A 22,092-nucleotide genomic window follows, 5' to 3' on the forward strand; every position below is an offset into this window, starting at 1 on the left:
AGCTGTACTATTAGTGTATAGATCTCCGTGACCGCGACATACTTTTACGAAAAACTGTAAAGTACATTATATAATAAAATTCCGTGTTGTTCGCTCGTTATGAATCTGTTATTAAGAAAAAACCGCGACCTTTAGTTACCGAAATATTGTTAAAAAACTTGTTTGTGCTAGACGCTTTTTCAATATTTTTTTTTCTCCTCATCAGCAGCATATTTTTTTTCATTCAGACCACGCTAAACGATTGCGCCTAACTGTTTCATACAGAATAATATTTTATTTCGTTCAAAATAACCATGGTTTGATTTGACAATAGAACCAAAATAACTGTTTTTTGCAATATCAGCACAGATGGTATGGCTTACTACGCATGCGTGGCACACCGTCTTGCATAAATCAAGCATACGGTTTGGTTTATCGGCGTCTCAGTCAGAGACTCACCGCCATCTAGTAAAACTAAAACTAAACCGTCTAACATAGACAAGTTTTTTTAACAATATTTCAGAAACTGAGGGACAAAGTATTTTTTTAATAACGGATACGTAACGAGCGAATAATGCGCAATTTCTTTTTATATTTTACTTTACGGTTTTTTTGAAATAATGTGCTGGATCATGGAGATTCATAATAGAGAAAATATCCGTTACATCTAGGCTAGTCTAACTGGGGGCCTATTCTGAAAAAAAATTACAATTACAAAACACGAAAAATTACAACTAATTATCGGGTAAGTAGTTTTAATTAATATAATATTTAACAACTTTAATTAAAATTAATCTAACACTTAATGTAATACATAGATTCATATTAACTTTCTGATAATCATAGAACACAATTTAAAGAGTAGATTCTTGAAATAGTTGTATCCAACAAAAATGTGTTATAATAACATTTACAATGAACTCATATGTATTGAATGTAAATAATGATTGAAGTGACAAACTGATTTACCACAAAATTTTTTTTCAGAATAGGCCCCCTGTGTCTTCTTCCTCATTTCAAAGTCTCAGAATATATAAAATACAATAGTATATCTCTGCTAATATAGTTTGGGAACAAAATCATTATATCCTTGACAAAGAATTTTCTCTTCTTCAAAATACGAAAAATTACAACTAATTATTGGGTAAGTAGTTTTAATTAATATAATATTTAACAACTTTAATTAAAATTAATCTAACACTTAATGTAATACATAGATTCATATTAACGTTCTGATAATCATAGAACACAATTTAAAGAGTAGATTCTTGAAATAGTTGTATCCAACAAAAATGTGTTATAATAACATTTACAATGAACTCATATGTATTGAATGTAAATAATGATTGAAGTGACAAACTGATTTACCACAAAATTTTTTTTCAGAATAGGCCCCCTGTGTCTTCTTCCTCATTTCAAAGTCTCAGAATATATATAATACAATAGTATATCTCTGCTAATATAGTTTGGGAACAAAATCATTATATCCTTGACAAAGAATTTTCTCTTCTTCAAAATACGAAAAATTACAACTAATTATTGGGTAAGTAGTTTTAATTAATATAATATTTAACAACTTTAATTAAAATTAATCTAACACTTAATGTAATACATAGATTCATATTAACGTTCTGATAATCATAGAACACAATTTAAAGAGTAGATTCTTGAAATAGTTGTATCCAACAAAAATGTGTTATAATAACATTTACAATGAACTCATATGTATTGAATGTAAATAATGATTGAAGTGACAAACTGATTTACCACAAAATTTTTTTTCAGAATAGGCCCCCTGTGTCTTCTTCCTCATTTCAAAGTCTCAGAATATATATAATACAATAGTATATCTCTGCTAATATAGTTTGGGAACAAAATCATTATATCCTTGACAAAGAATTTTCTCTTCTTCAAAATACGAAAAATTACAACTAATTATTGGGTAAGTAGTTTTAATTAATATAATATTTAACAACTTTAATTAAAATTAATCTAACACTTAATGTAATACATAGATTCATATTAACGTTCTGATAATCATAGAACACAATTTAAAGAGTAGATTCTTGAAATAGTTGTATCCAACAAAAATGTGTTATAATAACATTTACAATGAACTCATATGTATTGAATGTAAATAATGATTGAAGTGACAAACTGATTTACCACAAAATTTTTTTTCAGAATAGGCCCCCTGTGTCTTCTTCCTCATTTCAAAGTCTCAGAATATATATAATACAATAGTATATCTCTGCTAATATAGTTTGTGAACAAAATCATTATATCCTTGACAAAGAATTTTCTCTTATTCAAAACACGAAAAATTACAACTAATTATTGGGTAAGTAGTTTTAATTAATATAATATTTAACAACTTCAATTAAAATTAATCTAACACTTAATGTAATACATAGATTCATATTAACGTTCTGATAATCATAGAACACAATTTAACGAGTAGATTCTTGAAATAGTTGTATCCAACAAAAATGTGTTATAATAACATTTACAATGAACTCATATGTATTGAATGTAAATAATGATATTGTCACATTCTTGTAAATGTGAGTGTATAATTTTGTTAAATGACAATTATTAGTTTATTTGTATTAGGAAAGCAACTGTGATTGATTAGTCAGTGAGCCTATACGAATAATCCTCTTTGAAGTAGCAAAGTATTGGTTTATGTCACTAACTAATTGTTGTATCTGAAATTAAATATTCAGCACCGCAATATTTCTGACATCATGTACATTCTTTTTTTTTTATAAGATTTTGAACATTTTTTTTTATTTTTATTTTTACCAGACAATTTAGACATGTGCCAATTTTTTGTCAATCCACAGAGATGGAAGGCTCACGCAAGAGATTGGATACAAAAAATAAACTTATAAACTAAACTTAAAACCAGAATATATACATCTTAATCTACTTTTCCTTGCTCTTTAATTACTAAAAGATACCTATAACATTTTACACATTTTATTAAATTTCTTTGTCACATTCTTGTAAATGTGAGTGTATAATTTTGTTAAATGACAATTATTAGTTTATTTGTATTAGGAAAGCAACTGTGATTGATTAGTCAGTGAGCCTATACGAATAATCCTCTTTGAAGTAGCAAAGTATTGGTTTATGTCACTAACTAATTGTTGTATCTGAAATTGAATATTCAGCACCGCAATATTTCTGACATCATGTACATTCTTTTTTTTTATAAGATTTTGAACATTTTTTTTTATTTTTATTTTTACCAGACAATTTAGACATGTGCCAATTTTTTGTCAATCCACAGAGATGGAAGGCTCACGCAAGAGATTGGATACAAAAAATAAACTTATAAACTAAACTTAAAACCAGAATATATACATCTTAATCTACTTTTCCTTGCTCTTTAATTACTAAAAGATACCTATAACATTTTACACATTTTATTAAATTTCTTTGTCACATTCTTGTAAATGTGAGTGTATAATTTTGTTAAATGACAATTATTAGTTTATTTGTATTAGGAAAGCAACTGTGATTGATTAGTCAGTGAGCCTATACTAATAATCCTCTTTGAAGTAGCAAAGTATTGGTTTATGTCACTAACTAATTGTTGTATCTTAAATTGAATATTCAGCACCGCAATATTTCTGACATCATGTACATTCTTTTTTTTTATAAGATTTTGAACATTTTTTTTTATTTTTATTTTTACCAGACAATTTAGACATGTGCCAATTTTTTGTCAATCCACAGAGATGGAAGGCTCACGCATGAGATTAGATACAAAAAATAAACTTATAAACTAAACTTAAAACCAGAATATATACATCTTATTCTACTTTTCCTTGCTCTTTAATTACTAAAATATACCTATAACATTTTACACATTTTATTAAATTTCTTTCATTTTACATTTTCTGTCTACAATTTTTTGATTCCTCTTTTCTATATCAAGTATTGCAGAAATTATGTGATTATTAAACTTACAAACTTCACTTGTAGCAAATTATTTGAAGAGCAATGGGTGAAAACGATAGTGGATTGGACAATGAAGAAGAAACAAAGGATTATGTTGCAGCAATTAGATTCTATATTGATACAAACAAAGTGCATTTCATATCTACTTCAAAAATACAGAAATTTGATATCACTCATAAAAAATTTCCATATGATGCAAATGTGGAAAATGGATTGGATCCTGAAGGAGAAATTATTTTTGAACCTGCTATCATTTTAGATGTGTCGGATGACAAGAATAATCTGATGAATAAAGAAAAAAGATGGTTGAAGCCTACAAAAAGGCGCAGTGTTGTACTATACGAGTTAGCTAAAAAGGCTGAAAAGGCTGACAAATCAAAAAAAAGTACAAAACCTGTTCTTTCATTGAACTCTACAGATAAAGACGTAAGGATTCAATTTTATTTTTTATTAAAACTAGCGTAGTTAAGCAGCATCACCTTCTATATATTTTTTTTTGTTTCTTAACTAAATTATTTTGTACTACAGTCTAAATAAATCAAAACATTTGGAAGTAGTATTTAAAAATTTCTGTTACATGACATAGATCAAATCATTTTGTAAATTGAAACATTATAATATTTATTCTATTTTTTTAGAAATAATTCATGTTATTAAAAAAAATGTTACATTCCATTCAAATTTGAAAATATTTCATTTCAAATTTCCACGTCGTTGAAAATAATATCTCATTTTTTATTCAGGTACCTCCTTCTATAAATTATGCTAACGATAATGTGCATAAAAAGCTTTTGTTTACTAACAATTTGGAATTTGATGATGATGAAGATAAGGATCAAATTATTGAAAATCTTCGAAATCAACTCAAAGAGCTACAAGACAAAAATAAGTCAGCAAAGAGTGCTATGCCCGTTGAAGTCAGAAACAATGAGAGTAGTCCGAGAGGCAAGCATTCCGTACCAGTTTGCTCTGAAACTATTGTAAATCCCTGTACAGTTGTTTTAACCAGTAAGTAATAAAGGAAATAATTAATTAATAATTTTTGTATATAATATAAATAAATTTTAAAAAACAAATGATCTATGTTTCAGAAGCATTAGAAGCTGAAGGGCATTCCGGGAATAATATGCAATTATCTATTAAATCACCTCCATCCAAATGTTTTGCAAGAGCGTCTACATCACGTTTTGTCGAGAAAGAACATTATTATTCAGACGAAGAAAACGTAAAAGTTCAAAAGAAAAATCGAGCTCAATATTCAGGATTGAAAAGAAAAGCCTCAAGATCAATACACAATCAAACATCAGAAACAGCTACTTCATCAAACAGTTTAAAGCCCTCTTTTCATGAAGATATGGACAACATTATCGAATATAAAGAAGCAATTCCAAAAAAGATGTCCAAAGAGAAATCTAAACGAGAATTTAGATTGAGAACTGAAAAAAATGAATCAAAATTTATTCGTAAGGAAGTTAAAAAAGATGCTGCTGGCAACAAAAATGCTGATGCTAACAAGAAGTATAAAAGAAAGATTAAAAAGATACAATATGATACCGATGATTATACTAAATCTGATTTAATACAGAGAGAGAAATTGACTACTTGGGAAAAAGGAGCAACTGATGGGCAGCCTAAAGTATGTATTAATATAATCATTAAAAAAATAATTTTTCTTTGAATACTAATAAACACGAACTAAAAATAAAATCTTTATAGATGACCATGTTTCATTTACATTACGGTGTATCTATTCCACGAAAAGCTTGGAGAAAGGCTAAAAAAGCGTCGTCCAGCTACAAGTTTATCCGTGAACTGTACCCACACTTGTGGAAACTACATGAATTTGTTAAGCTGGCTGTACAAATTGATAGAACAAAAGATACGAATGGTAGAGAACCAATAGACTCTAGACTCTTTGAAGCTCTCAAAAGTAGCTATAATGATTTTTTAATATCTTTCAGTAAATTATTTGAAATACATCAATTATCAATTTGCAGAAAGTTATGTACAATATTTATTCCATAAAGAAATTATCACACAAGAAATGTCAACAAAACAACAAGCAAAGCACATTAACAAATTTGGACGATTTTTTGGAACTGTCATTGCTCAAGAAAGAGAAAAGTTCTTTAGAATAAACAGTCGACAGGATTCTGGAGATGATTTATCTGAGAGTGGGGACCTAGAAGTACAAAATGAAGAAGAAAACAAATCTGAAAATGATGATTGGTCAGGCAATGAAGCTTCTGAAGATGAAGATGATTAAGTTATATTATTGACGATTATAATTTTTTGTTCTGTTTTTTACTAAACTATTTCTTTTATTTATAGTATTTATTACTTAGCTTTAACTTGATACAATTTTATTTGTAATAGGTATAAGAATTCAATGTCTTCCTAGAAGTAATGTTTTAATTTAAGTATTAACTAAAAACGTTTTAAGAGTTTATTAATATATCTTACATTACGATTACCTTAATTTGCAATAATTTGCCTTTGCAATATTATTCATGAATCATTCTAAACTTGTGCATGTAATGTATTTAAAATTGCTTTCGTTGCAAGATAACTTTTCTTACGATAATTAGAATAAATATTTCATATATTGTTTAAAAATATTTTTGAAAATATGTATTTTATTATAATAAAATAAATAATATTTCGTATCAGCAAATAACATCATTAAATGGAATAAAGTAAAGACCCAGGGCAGCTGTGGGCATAAAAAAATTAAAAATAACGTTATTGGATCGTCACAATAACGTTATTTCTAAAACTTATGGTGAAAAATAACGTTATCACTTAAAATAACGTTAAGTCCTAGAAATAACGTTATTGAATCAGCACAATAACGTTATTTCTGTAAATTTTACGGGGGTAAAAATGACGTATAAATGATTAATAACGTTAAATTCTGGGATAACGCAAACAATAACGTTATTTTGGAAATTTTAACGGGGATGCAAATAACGTTATTTCATTTTAAAAATGACATTCTTCGCAGACAATTACGTTATTTTGTTGAGAAATAACGTTATCGCATTCAGTACAATTTTGATTTTGGTAAAGAAAATGACGTTATTTTGAGAAATAACGTTATTTCATTCGGCGCGAGGTTTAGAAAAATAACGTTATTTTTGTTCCAATTCGTAACACGTCGAATAACGTTATAAAATAATGTTATTTTATAACGTTATTTATAACGTCATAAAATAACGTCATCTTTTTCAATAGGGTTCATCTCTTGCAAAATTTGATCTTAAATAATGTTGGAAAAAAATGATTCTAATCAACACGGGTTTTTCAAAAAACACACTTTTGAAAAAGATTATGTCAATTTTAATCAATCTATATTGTAACCTCAAAAGTATCTTTTCAAAAAGAATACAAGTTAGCTAACTAAACAAAATTAGCTTACATGCTTGATTTTGACTAAAACAAGCGTAAAATCTTCATTATTTTTCGAATATTGGTTTCGCCATACGAGAAAAAGAAAATATCAATTTCTCCTCAAGAAATTTTCATTCCACACATGAACAAAGGGCAAATAAGTCTATTCAGAATTAAATAAAAATGAATGTGGTATGCAAAATACATTTTGAAATCAGAAAAATAGTGAAATGGAAAATAGTACTCAAAGTTGAAGAACCTAGTAGACACTCAGATTATTTTATTTTGACAAAACGAAATGCTTGCAATCTTAAGCTACCGGTTTTCAAGATTAAGAATATATATAGTAAACATTTTTTACAAAGTAAAATTCATGTTTTTATGTATTATTTGGGTTATTCTATTTTTCTGTAGATCTATGTAATTTCTAAGCAACAAATTTTCCAATGGGATTGTTACGTAACATCTTATTACGTTATAATTATATTTTATCGAATAATATTTTGCTCTTGAGATTTCGCTCGGACATAGTATAGCTAGTAGTATTCGTGTGCGCGACTCGGCGGGAATGAGCGGCAGAGGCTGATTCACGCTGCGTCAGCATGCTGCGACAGCATGCTGCAGTCAGCGTGCTTAGCTAGGTAAGACGAGCCGATACGAGGAGCGTAAACGTCTAAAGCATATGCGCGAGAGAGAGAGACGGATGCAAGGGACAAAGGATATATAATAAACCGGCGAAAACAACGCCAGAGAATTAGTCAGTTAAGAGTGAGCGCTCAACTAAGAAGCCTGCATTTTTCCTACTGAAGTTAAATCCATAATAAGAGTTTGAGAATATAATTGTTCGAGTTGCGATTAACTATTAGAAGTGTCGAATACAATTGTTTTTATAATTTTGTGTAAACGAAAATCAGAGGAATTATCATTTTCTTGCGTGTTGCTACACTATTGGATAAAAAATATATTGGACCAGTTGATCTGATCAGATTCAAAGAAAAAGTGATTGGCCACATCACGAAGCAAATAATATTTTGGACCAATTTATATTTACAATATTAATACAAAGTGAGTAATACTTTTTATGTAATCAAAAAATAATAGATATCGCGAGGCGTAAATTACGCGTCTGAGAATTTATATATACTACTGTGGGCAAAAAGTAAGGTGAATTTGTTTGTAAAATGAAAAATCTTTATTTATTCTTCTACATCAATGTCATCCCCTTCGAAGTAATCCCCTCCCGATAAAATACACTTATGCCAACGTTTTTTCCAATCCTCGAAACATGCCAAATAGTCCCTTTCCGGTATAGCCATCAGCGCCTTCTTCGATTCAGCTCTTATCTCCTCAATCGACTCGAAACGCGTTCCCCGGAGTGGTCTCTTGAGTTTTGGGAATAGCCAGAAGTCACACGGAGCCAAATCAGGCGAATACGGTGGTTGCGGAACGATATGCGTCGAATTTTTGGCGAAATGGTCACGAAGAACGAGTGCAGTGTGAGATGGTGCATTATCGTGATGCAAAAACCAAGAGTTGTTGGCCTATAATTCTGGTCTTTTTAGACGAATTGCTTCACGCAAACGACGCATAACGCTCAAATAATATTCCTTATTAACAGTTTGGCCGGGTGGAAGGAATTCATAGTGCACCACACCACGAAAATCGAAGAAAACTGTCATCATGACCTTGATTTTTGAACGACTTTGACGTGCTCTTTTCGGTCTGGCCTCGCCTTTAGCACGATATTCGCTTGATTGGTCGGTTGTTTCAGGGTCGTAAGCATAAATCCAAGTCTCATCTCCCGTAATCATGCATTTGAGCTTGTCCTGATAGTCAGAAAGCATTGTTTCACTCACATCAACGCGGCGACTTTTTTGCAAGAAATTGAGCGTTTTCGGTACCAAACGAGATTTGACTTTTCGTAGGCCCAAATGGTCTTTCAAAATTGTTTTCACAGATCCTTCTGATATTCCGATCATATCAGTAAGATCTCTAACAGTCAACCGACGATTTTCGAGCACTAATTCCTTCACTTTATTGACGTGTTGGTCATCTGTTGACATCGATGGTCGTCCGGAGCGCTCCAAGTCATCAACACGTTCTCGACCCTCTTTGAAGTCTTTGTACCACTTATAAACATTTTTCTGCGACATGGTAGAATCACCAAAGGCCTTCCGCAACATCCTCAACGTTTCCGCAGCCGAAATTTCATTCCGCAAACAAAATTTGATGGCACTTCTTTGCTCAATTAAATCAGACATTGTAAAAATCGAAACATGCACTCTTGGTCGTTTGGTAAACACAAGCGTAAATATATTACTGATGATGACATTGACATGAAATTTGTCCCAGATGTCATTCGCAGTCCTACCAACTCAAGAAAAAAAGAACTAGCCCGAAATGTTAAGCCCGCGAAGTTTAAATTGAAAATTCACCTTACTTTTTGCCCACAGTAGTATATATCTCTATTCTGCTTAACTTATTTATATTGTGAAAGAGACTAGAATAAATATTATAAATATAAACGCCTATAAGTGTATCCATATGCTTCCCCATTATATTAAAGAAAATCGTTATTACATTTTTCCTTTTAATAAACAAGCGAAAAACGTTATAAACGTTCAATTATTTATTTTACAATTGCGATATCGAGTGTCGGATTATAATTAACAGAGATTTCATTATTGACGCGCGAACGGGCCGGGGTGCCCGAAAGCCTGACTGCCGCCCGAGTCTAAGGCCGCTCGGCTGTTAAAAAGGCCTTCGTACGGGACAAACTCGCCTCGCGCGAGTTCTCACCTATCAGGAATTTCCAAAAGAATTAGAAATTTCTAATTATATATGTTGTAACGGGGTAAAACCGTTTAATTATATTTTATTCACGCTATTAAATAAAAGGGGCGAATGTAATTATCAATGCTCGAAATGTAGTCCGGAGAGCATGTGAAGACAGGCGCCAGTCAACCAATAATTCTTAATAACTTATAATCAATTGAGTGGAAGCTCTAAGGTGTGAGCGAGTCGGAAAAACACTTGTTAGTAATGCGGACTAAACCTTTTATTATTCCTCAAATACTACACAAAGTCGGCCCGCGCGTTTGTTTACATCGACGCTCGCTCATCGACAACATACAATGTCGGGACGCTCGCTGCGCTTTGTCAATATCGCTATTACGTGCACGCTTCGGAAACGATACTTTATTTGTTAACCATGCAACCGCGATCGCGAGATTAAGCTGGCCAGCTTACCTTGTTATTGCAGACGTACGGGGAAAACGACAGTCACACACTGCACGGAATTGTTTTTGTCCGTTTATCGCAGGTCACGAATGCACGCACACACGGTTTCGCCCTCGATGGCGAAACCACACTCACGAAATTTCAGCAAGATCCATCGAATAGTTCCGTTTTTATCATCCATCAAAGTGAACAACTTTTGTTTCTTGTTGACAATGAAAAAAGTGAGTTCCGAGCGGTGATAAAACATTTCTATTTAAAAGGCTTTACACCGAAAGAAATCAAAGCTGAGTTAGATGCAGTTCATGGTGTATCTGCCCCTATGTTTGCAACTATTTACAATTGGGTAAATGAATTTAAACATAGCTGTACGTCGACTGCAGATGAATATCGTTCAGGACGTCCTGTAGACGTGCATACTTCGGAAATGATCAATAAAATCCATAAGTGACCGAAGAATAGAATTACGCGAAATAGCTGAGGGCATAGGGGTTTCATAAGGTACAGTCATTTCAATTTTGCATGAGAAATTAGACAGGAAAAAATATTCGGTTAGATGAGTGCCGCATTTGCTCTCAGTCGAGAACAGACGCAGTCGAATGGTGGCCACTGAGGCCCTCTTGACAAGCATCCACCGTAATCCGGACGATTCATAACTGTAGACGAAACATGGATACACCACTACACTCCTGAGACGAAGGAACAGTCAAGACAGTAAATTGTAAAAGGCCAATCAGCTCCAAAGAAGGCGAAAACAGTGGAATCGGCCGGCAAGGTTATGGCCATTGTTTTTTGGAATGCACGTGGAATTATCTTCGTCGACTATTTAGAAAAACGACAGACAATCACCAGAGAGTATTATGCGTTGTTGTTGGATCGGGTAAGCGAGAAAATAAAGGAAAAACGTCCTCATTTGAACAAAAAAAATTCTGTTTCATCAAGACACGAGTGCACACTTAGTTACAAGGGAACCACCCCAACCCGACCTCACCAATTTGAATGATTTTGGGATATGTTGTAGTACTTAAAAAAAATTAGATACGTGTTTTTTTTATCGGCCCATAAGGGCTCTTAAGGGGTGAAATCCACCCTTAAAAACAACCCCTAAAATCAGTTTCTTTAATATTTTTCACCATCAAATGAATATTTTTCAGTAAACTCAACGATAAAAAATTTCTTATAAAAAGGCGCTTTTAAGGACAACATTTATACCGAAGGGTTGCAACCCCCTTTTTAATAGGGGTAAATACACTACTTTTTGTACTGTTTTACGACATGTAATATAGTAAATCAGCTCGAATGATTTAAAAATCGCACTGATAATGAGAAAATACCAAAATTAAATTGACGTGTTTCCAGATTTAAAAAAAAAATATGTTTAAGGGGTGTTTCACCCCCAAGAAACCACCCCCGTCAAACTATCAGCAGGTTAATCCACCAAATCCTATGAAAAGCAACTTTAGTCGTTTGTAATTTCTTGAAATAAGTGAATTTTACACCATAAGCGAGTTATCCCAGCTGTATAACATACCTCTTATCCACCTACCCCTAACCTATGTAACCTCCACCTTTATAAACCACCCTTACTGAAACACAAGCAGGCTAAACATCCTAACCCTGAGAAACATGAGTTAATTCGTTTGCTATTTCCTAAAATAATTTAATTCTACGCCTGAGCGAGCTACCTCATCTAACAAACCTGCCTCTAACCTACCAAACCCCCATAAATCACCCTTACCCAATCATGTAGGCTGATAGACCTAACGTTGGGAGAATTGAGTTTATCAGTTGCTTTTTCTTAAAATAATTGATTTCTACACCGTACGTAGGATATCCCATTTTTTATATAAAATACGAGGTCTGTCCGGAAAGTATCGGGCTTACCTTTATATTTTCGTGCTAGCGTTATTCTTGATCATCTGGTGGGTGGCATCCTTCAAAGTTATCCCCACTTGATTGAATAACACGGTTCCATCGATGTTTCCACTTTTCAAACCAGTCCTGGAACTCACTTTTAGGGATAGCCTTAATGATTTTTGAAATGATTTTTGTTGTCGCATTGTTTTCAACCGTTGTTTTGTCATCGAATCGGTGTCCTTTGAGTGATGTTTTTAGTTTTGGAAACAGCCAAAAGTCACAAGGGGCTATGTCGGGACTGTATGGAGGTTGTCGAAGCAATGCGATTTGTGTTTACTCAAAAACTGCTGCACTAGATTGGATGAATGCGCTGTCACATTATCGTGATGGAGAAGCCAGTCGCCAGTTTCCCAAAAGTGCGGCCGTTTTCTACTTACTGCAATACGCAAACGTTTTAAAATTTGGACGTAGTATTCTTTATTGATTGTCTGACCTGTTGTGCATATTCGTGATGTACAACTGCTTCACAATCGAAAAAAACAATCAACATTGACTTAACATTGCTCCGACTTTGACGTGCTTTTTTGGTCTTGGCGATTCAGAATGCTTCCACTGTGAAAATTGTTGTTTTATTTCAGGATCTGAACTTAAATATTACTTACTTAAATATTACTACTTAACTTAAATATAGTTTTTCTGCTTAAACTATATAAAAAGTGACGAAATACTGTTAAATAAAGAACCTAGCCGGGTAAGTACAAAGTGTGATCAAAAAATAAGGCTACGTCGATTCGATCATCCATATTTTTTTTTATTATGTTGGTATACATGTCCCTCATACATGCTCACAGTTTCAGACAGTTTGTATGTTTACGTTGTTGTTATGAGAGAATCTATGCACCTAAATTTGATAATTTAATTACTAGGAATTATTTCAGTTGTTCTTAATAAAATACATTTAGATTATAAAATTGGAATAGACTTTATATGTTATATTACAATTTATACTATAATTATATTATATAATACAATTTTCTATTACAATATAAATTAATTTACAATTGATATTAAATTATTATTAAAATTATTTATAATAATATTAAATAAAATCTGAATAATTTAAATTTTTAATTATTATTATTTAAAATTTTATAATAATTTTAGTAAAAATTTGTTGTGGTGGATTTTTCGAAAATTTCGGCCTTGGAAAATAAGTTTATATTTTTAAGGTTTATTTGTGTAACAGGTATGAATTTCACAAGTGGAATAATCAAAATCATCTGATGCAAAATCTATATGGAAGATGGTAGAAAATACTTTTAGGTTATTTTACAGGTCATATTCTTGATATTTTTCTTCACTGATTCCTATTTCTCCTTTCGATAATGATCCGCGAATTTTTACGCAGTAATAATAAATTAGCATTTGAGAAATATGCGACTTCATAAAAAACTGACTTTCTTAACGTTTAATCGAATTTCGCGGGAAAAAGGAAATTCGAAGGCACTAATTTACCCTAGACTCATATCTGGTGGACTGAAATGTATGACCGAAACTATTTTCATGAATAAATCTACCTAAGTTATAAAAATATGATCGAATATTAGGCAGAGGTATCTAGTTTTCCCAATTTTTCCTTGCGTCGGAAAAAAAATTTCGACCTACCTAGTATTTTTCCTCTGTTCTACGTAATCTCAACTATCACCAGTAAAATTTTATTCAATTCGATCAACCATATCTTAAGATATTAGGTTTACAAACAAAGGAAACTTTTTCTCGCAGTATGCGGCGTAAAGTTATCGGCGGAACCGACAGAAGCAACGGAATAAAACGGATTAATGAAGCGATGAGACGCGACGAAGAGCGAAGAACGAAAAGGCAGAGAGATAGAGAAAGGTACGCATGTTGCGCGCGCAGCTGATCGAAAGGAGAATCGACAGTAAGTTGGAAGCCGCTATCTGCTTCGAAACAATGCACGTCAGTTTCTCTAAGTTTATTCCGAGATTTTTTTCTCGCCGAACACTTTGTTTCGAAGATGCACACCCGGTGAGTAGGGCATATGTGAGTATTTGTGGTTATGTGTTGTGGCTGGATCACGCCCAGCCAGTGTCTATTTCCGAAACTGGTACGTTTGGGGAGTCGGCGAGGTACGCGTTAATGGCACATCAACGGTGCACACGGCATTTTTCACGGTAAACACCGGCGAATCTTGGAAACGAGTAAACAGCAAATGCTACACGCATAGCTAGGTAGTATTGCCAGACCGGCCGGGTCTGATAATTTTTCGGCGCGAGGTATTGGGTGATCGGTGGAGGATTAACCGGCAATATTGCCAATAATTTCTCCCTGAGCACGCTCGCATGCAAATAATTTTGTAAATCTTTCATTTTTCTTTTGTGAGTTGCGAGAGGCTACTCAGATTTTTCGATAAGAATAGAAAAGCTTAGATAAGAAAAGCATAATTTTTGTAAATCTTTCTCGTGTATGTATTGGCGTCGTAGTTTTACGAGTAAACGCCTTAATATTAAGGGTGTGTCACAGTTATTAGAAACTCGACTTCTTCTGTATCCGTATCTGAACTTACAAGGGAAACACCCCAACCCGACCTTACCGATTTGAATGATTTTGGGATATGTTGTAATACTTGAAAAAAATTAGATACGTGTTTTTTTTATCGGCCCATAAGGGGTGAAATCCACCCTTAAAAACAACCCATAAAATCAGTTTCTTTAATATTTCTCAGCATCAAATGAATATTTTTCAGTAAACTCAACGTTAAAAAATTTCTTATAAAAAGGCGCTTTTAAGGACATAACATTTATACCGAAGGGTTACAACCCCATTTTTAATAGGGGTAAATACACTATTTTTTGTACTGTTTTACGACATGTAATATAGTAAATCAGCTCGAATGATTTAAAAATCGCACTGATAATAAGAAAATACCAAAATTAAATTGACGTGTTTCCGGATTTAAAAAAAATATGTTTAAGGGGTGTTTCACCCCCTAGAAACCACCCCCGTCAAACTATCAGCAGGTTAATCCACCTAACCTTGGGATAAACAAGTTTAGTCGTTTGTTATTTCTTGAAATAATTTAATTCTATGCATGAGCGAGCTACCTCAACTAACCAACCTGCCTCTAACCCACCAAACCTCCATAAACCACCCTTACCAAACCACATGCAGGCTAACCCACCTAATCCTGTGAAAAGCAACTTTAGTCGTTTGTATTTTTTTGAAATAAGTGAATTTTACAACATAAGCGAGTTATCCCAGCTGTATAACATACCTCTTATCTACCTACGCCTAACTTATCTAACCTCCACCCTTATAAACCACTCTTATCGAACCACATGCGGGCTAACCTTATATAAATAGCGAAAAATAAATGTATTTCTTGAATAACATTCATGTTGCATAACAATATATCCCAAGTATTACAAATTTTATGTAATAATTATTATTTTCTTTTCATTGTAAATACAAAAAAGATAAAAATAATCAATAACGGCTTATAAATATAAGATTTGGGACTAAAATAAATTATAAATAATTATTAACTATTTTGTTTTTTCGAAATGAATAATAACAGTTATAGTATCAGTTTTTTTAAAAATATTATTTGCATTGTATTACATATAGCTGTGTATAAAAGAGTAATAATAATAGTTATTATTTTTTAAACGTAAAGTTAATTCGTAATAAAGAAAAATAACAAGTAATAACAGTTAAAAATTATTAATTTCAAAAGTGGAAGTTTAATATAGTTATTATTTCTTTTTTAATCATTTACAATTTGTCAATGAGAAAAGAAATTATAACAAATAATTGATTATATTAATAGTTATAAATAATTCTTATAGTCTCAATTCCTATACTTATAAACTGTTTACTTTTTTAAATTTTCACTTGCGGTTTAGTTTACTTTTTGTTGGTACTTGACTTTGCTGTACACTTTATCTTATTCACAATTTTGTCTTATCAATGGCTCGAAGAAGATAAGTTATATCAAATCTACGCCCCTTACGATAATAAGACATCCGACACATATTTCATTATTCATAGTAGTTGAAGAAAAGTCAAGTATTGAAAAAGTTTTTTTATAGTGCTGGATTTATAAATAAACTTATTTCTATATTTACATACAAATTTTCCGAACACGAAAATATAGTACATAACAAGAAGAAAAGTTTTTGTCTACTACGTAAGTATTTATGTCACTTATCATATATAATTTTATTCAAATATTTTTATTTCTAAACATGTGAAATATAACTGTTAAAAACGTATGATCGAATTCTATCTATAGACTAGATTTTCTTTTGTCTTTTGTAAAATTATTCAACTGCAAAAAAGAGTATTTATATCTTGATTTTCTTTTAGATTAAAACATGAAGATCAATCCTTTGAACGTAGTCAATGTACTATTAGCATATTTTCAAAGTTTACAAATACCAGATAGCGAGATTAATTTCAAAGAAATTAAATTGTCAGAAAAGTTGAAAGAAATATTAATAGATGCCCTGTATGAGTTTAATGATATTGATATGATTGTTGAAGAGACGTTAGATTTTCAGGAAGATTATAAAGATACTGATGTTAAAATAACCGAAGATGAAGTTCAACATCATTTTCCTGATCCTGATTTTGCACCAACAAATCAGTGCACAAATGATGATGAAAAAATCACATTTGATTATAAACAAGGAGCCGTAGAATTTTGGAGGAGCGGAAAAAATAAAAACTTAAAACTGGATACTGTACAACATAGATTCAAAAAAGTTTCATCTATAAGTCAACTTAAACGTTGGGCGAAAACAATTAATAAAAATAGAACTTACCGAGAAAAAATTGCGCAAATTTGCCAATACACGTTTGATAACTTAAAAGCCGCTGTTGCAGCTGGCACGATAGTGCATGATCGAGATATACCAAAATGGGCATTGCAAGCTCAAAAAATTGTTGGCCATGAAGATATAAGATTTAAGGCTTCTCAAAATTGGTTACTAAAATTTAAAAAAGCTCATAGAATAGTATCTAGAAAAAAAAAATTTATCACCAAAAAAACATTAGAAAGTAAAGAAGAACTACAAACTAATGCTGATGCTTTTGTAGCTGATGTTAAATCATGTATACCAGAAATCGGCATTGCAAACTTTTATAATTCAGATCAGAGTGGTTTTCCATTAGAAATGCACTCGGAAAGAACATTAGTAGTTGAAGAAGAAAAGCAGGTGCAATGTCTGGTACAGTCGGTTTCATCGACAACGCACAGTTATACAATTCAGCCAACTATATCAGCAACCGGGAAAATTTTATCACCACTTTTTATAGTATTAAAAGAAAAAAGTGGTCCATTCGATCCCATAGTGGAATCTTCATTATTTAGACCAGAAAATGTGCATGTGGAAGCATCTAAATCTGGAAAATTAACGACAAGTTAGTATATTTTTGTTTATTATAATGCAATGACACAAAAAAATTTTGACGTTTTTTTATTTTAGATCATTGTAAAATTTGGTTGAACGAAGTTTTTTATCCAAATGTTGGACCTCAATCTGTACTTTTACTCGACTCTTGGAGTGGACATTGCGATAAAGCTGTACGGGAAACGATGCCGACAAACAAAATTGTTAATATAAAAAAAATTCCCACAGGAACGACAGGGAACATCCAACCACTCGATATTTATGGATTTCGTATCTGGAAAAACTTTGATGACGTTTTGATCCATTTGCCCGTTTTGATTTGACGTTTTGACTTTTGTTTGACGTTTATCAGATCAAGTAATTTTGATGGACTATGAAATGAATCTACATTTAAGAAATAACATCATAAAAATGCAGTCTCTTGTCCATAACCAGCTTTCTTCAGCAAGATATACAAATATTTTTAAATAAGCTTGGTATAAAAGCAGCTACATTGCTGAAAAACCAGATAAAACAGATAACCCTGTTGGTTTTAGTTTTGGAGATTCTTGCAATATACATTGCGAAGTAGAAGCATGTAAAAATGTTACTATAATACGGTGTGGTTGGTGTAAAAGATGTTTCAAACACTTTTTCGATGATTATCATTTCTGTAAGGAATTCGTTGAATGATACATTTTACTTTACCAATAAATAAAAAAAAGAAAAAGATGAAAATTATTATGATAAATCAAAATACGAGGTATGTTCAAAAAATACCCGGAATTTTTAAATTTCGCGGGTCTGAAGAGTCCGATTGTCAAAATTTTTTTTTATTGTGTTGGTATACATGCCCCTGAAGTATGATAAAATTTTCAGCTATATTCACTGTTTACTTTATCTGCGGTAGTCGTTAAGGTTTGACGTGTTTTTATGAGCTCGGCGATTTTTGTTTTTTAAAAGAAATGGATCAAAGAATTTGTATTAAATTTTGCGTAAAAAATGAAATAAAGTGTAACAAAGTGTGTGAAATGTTACAAAATGCCTATGGTGAGTCTGCTATGAAAAAAACAAGTGTTTACGAGTGGTATAAGCGTTTCCAAGATGGCCGCGAAGACGTTGAAGATGACGAACGCTCCGGTCGACCCAGCACGTCAACAATAGATGAAAATGTGAAAAAAGTGGAAAAAATGGTTCTGAATGATCGCCGAATCACAATTAGAGAAGTTGCTGATGAAGTTGGCATATCAATCGGCTCATGTCATAACATTTTTTCAAATGTTTTGGGCATGAAACGGGTGGCAGCAAAATTCATTCCAAAACTACTGAACTCTAACCAAAAAAACAATCGCATGAACATCGCTCAGGAGTTGTTATAAACGACGTCAACGACGATCCAAGTTTGCTTGAAAGGGTCATAACTGGTGATGAAACATGGGTGTACGGTTATGATGTCGAAACCAAAGCACAATCGTCCACCTGGAAGCATTCAACGTCACCAAGAGCGAAAAAAGCACGTCAAGTTCGATCAAATGTGAAGGTTTTGCTTACAGTTTTCTTTGACTGCAGGGGCGTGGTGCATCATGAGTTCTTATCACAAGATCGTTTGGTTAATAAGGAGTATTACCTTGAAGTTATGCGACGTTTGCGTGAAGCAATCCGAAAAAAACGCCCCGTTTTATGGAAAAGCAATTCATGGCTTTTGCATCACGACAAAGCACCTGCTCACTCGTCGTTGCTTGTTCGTAATTTTTTGGCCAAATAATACCGTAGTCGTGCCCCAACCTCCATATTCACCAGATATGGCTCCGTGTGACTTTTTCCTGTTCCCAAAGTTGAAGAGACCCATGAAAGGACGGCGTTTTTCCTTGATTGAAGAAATAAAGGCCGATTCGCTGAGAGTGCTCAAAGACATACCAAAAAGTGAATATCAAAAGTGCTTCGAAGATTGAAAAAAACGCTGGCATAAGTGTATTATATCTGGGGGGGGATTACTTTGAAGGGGACCACATTGATGTAAACGAATAAATAAATATTTTTTTGGACAAACGATAATTCCGGGTACTTTTTGAACACACCTCGTATATGTAGTATCGCGTACGATGGCTCTTACGTAAATATATTTATGTATCTACATACGAATATAAATATATATTAATAGATCTATAAATGATAATTAGACCTCGTGTTATTCTCGTGTTTATTTTTAAGAGATATTTCTCGCCATTTTGGTACTATTAAAATAACATGTATTAAACATATTGGGAACGTGTACAAATTACGTAAGGCCATTTTTACCTAAATCGTATATGCCGTACCCCCATGTAAGGATCCGTAAGTTTTTAAGTCACCAACCCCCCTTTCTTACGTAAGATCACACAAGAATTTTTAAGCTATTCAATTATGTACCAAAATTTTAATTCATGATATGAAAAGTTCTATATAACAAACATTATATACAAGACCATTAGGTTTTTTATTTATGATAATTTATTAAATTATAAATAATTATATCATGCTTTTTAGTATCAGGTATAGTATAATGTTGTTAATAGAAGATTAATTTAATTATCGTCAATAGCAAAAGAACATCTTAGCCAATCAGCTAAAGAGTTAATAACCGGTATAGAATTTGGTTCTTTATCTATTTTATCGGGGGAAGACAGGACTATATCATCTGTGACAGGGTTGATAGCGATACTCGCTAACCCTGTGTGCGGCACTCTCCTCGCACGGATGTAGCGGTCGAGCGTGGCTATGGTTGACATAGCATTCACGCGCTCGTGTCGTTGCAGGGCCTGGAGAGGGGAGAGCGCGACTGGCGGAGAAGACGGTGCGAGAAGAAGCGAGAGCGCGAAGAGCGTGAGAGAGAGAGCGAGAGAGGAAGAAGAATAGGCGAGAACGCGGAAAGCGCGGCTCGCGCCGCGAGAATTAGAAGAGCGGGAGGGGCCACCCGGTGGGTTTGTTCCCTCATTATTGTTTTGCGGATCTCTCTCACGTACCAGCTCTCGCCCGGTACAACGCCGCGAATTGAGTTGTCGCGTTTATTAGTTGAGCGAATCCGCTCCTAATCATTGTACGATTGTCGCGCATAATAGTTGAGCGATTACGCTCCTAATCGCCGTTTGTTGTCGCGTTTTGAGGATTGAGCGAGCGCGCTCACCATTTCGTTTGTATGAAACCGTAGCTGTAACTTTTATTGGCGTAAATAAAAGGGATCGCCTCTTTGTATTTATTTCGATTCTATCAGTTTACCTTCCCCGTCATCGCGTTAGGTTTGCTCCTGTGGAAGTCAGCGCCGGCTTCCTTCACCGGAAAAGGACCCTTAAATAACTCGCAGGGGGCATAGCAGTGGCGCACTTCGCTTTGTTCCGAGGATAAATCCCCCCCCTTTTGCACATCAACCACGACCACATCATCTGTTTCTATCCACTCAGTATCTTTTTCATTTTTACTATTCTCAACAATGCACATGATCTCATTTTTTCTTTTCTTGATGATTGATTTAGATTGAATTGTTTTTTTCTTAGACTCTCTAATGGTGTGTCCGAGTAATTTTTTGTGCACTGTCACTCCTTTTTTTGATGCAAAATACAGTCCGCAACTCGTACATATCCTGTTATTTAATTGGTCACGAACTGATGGACAATAATAATCATACGGCATCTCTATGTACGGTTCATAACTGATTGATAAATTCAAAGATAATCTTTGAAAAAGTGGAAGAAATATTTGCTTTCCTTCATCGTCATTGAATAGTTGTGCTTGCAAAAACCCATTTTTGTATGTCATAGAGCAAGGTGGAGGAAAAAAACCATTACTGAGTACTTCTCGTAAATTGCTTCGTAGAGGCTTGCAGCAAGATTCATCAACACATTTAACTACCTGCCGGTTGAAATTCCATTATTTTTACTTCACTGTATTTAAAAAATCAATCAAGTTCCAATTTGCTATTAAAATTTCAATAAATAGTTTGAAAACTAACCTGTAGAAAGTATTGTGATTCTCTCACGTGAGTAGAATACCATTTTGCTTCAAAGTCTGCTTCTGCAAAATTAGATTCATCACCTGGATGAATATATTCCGCCAAAACAGGGTGGTTATCAATAATTAATTCGTTCCAAATTTCTGCTAAAGTTTCACCAGCGTGTTGGAAATTTATACGTTCCAGATCTTCGTCGATCGTTCGTCCGCATGCATCTAAGTGGGTGCCGTAAGCATCGTGGCATAAAACTAAACCTGACAATTG

The 22,092-nt window shown here is 33.0% G+C and overlaps 2 protein-coding genes across 7 annotated transcripts in view; one reads left to right on the forward strand and one right to left on the reverse strand.

Annotated features, from left to right (window-relative positions):
• Positions 1-22,092, reverse strand: part of LOC131675500 (T-complex protein 1 subunit gamma) — a 248,971-nt gene that overhangs the window by 204,030 nt on the left and 22,849 nt on the right. The window lies entirely within an intron of this gene.
• Positions 647-7,092, forward strand: LOC131675499 (uncharacterized). 6 transcript variants are annotated; one of them, XM_058954499.1, is made up of 10 exons: positions 647-724; positions 967-1,123; positions 1,366-1,522; positions 1,765-1,921; positions 2,164-2,320; positions 3,973-4,374; positions 4,692-4,956; positions 5,040-5,584; positions 5,665-5,878; positions 5,946-7,092. In XM_058954499.1, the coding sequence occupies exons 6-10, from the start codon at positions 3,991-3,993 to the stop codon at positions 6,212-6,214; spliced, it is 1,677 nt and encodes a 558-aa protein (XP_058810482.1). In that variant the 5' UTR covers positions 647-724; positions 967-1,123; positions 1,366-1,522; positions 1,765-1,921; positions 2,164-2,320; positions 3,973-3,990; the 3' UTR covers positions 6,215-7,092. The 6 variants fall into 6 exon arrangements, with proteins under 6 accessions (XP_058810482.1, XP_058810488.1, XP_058810487.1 ...); XM_058954505.1 differs by having other exon boundaries at positions 5,950-7,092; XM_058954504.1 differs by having other exon boundaries at positions 5,043-5,584.

This window comes from Phymastichus coffea, unplaced genomic scaffold (assembly GCF_024137745.1).
Source record: "Phymastichus coffea isolate CEN01 unplaced genomic scaffold, Cenicafe_Pcof_1.1 PCOF00024, whole genome shotgun sequence".
In the NCBI taxonomy this organism is placed as follows: domain Eukaryota; kingdom Metazoa; phylum Arthropoda; class Insecta; order Hymenoptera; family Eulophidae; genus Phymastichus; species Phymastichus coffea.

Excerpts from the sequence above, each read along its gene's own strand:
- LOC131675499 (XM_058954499.1), top strand. The coding sequence starts at position 3,991 with ATGGGTGAAAACGATAGTGGATTGGACAATGAAGAAGAAACAAAGGAT. Across the intron at positions 4,375-4,691 it reads TGAACTCTACAGATAAAGAC|GTACCTCCTTCTATAAATTA; the intron begins GTAAGGATTCAA and ends TTTTTTATTCAG. Across the intron at positions 4,957-5,039 it reads CTGTACAGTTGTTTTAACCA|AAGCATTAGAAGCTGAAGGG; the intron begins GTAAGTAATAAA and ends TCTATGTTTCAG.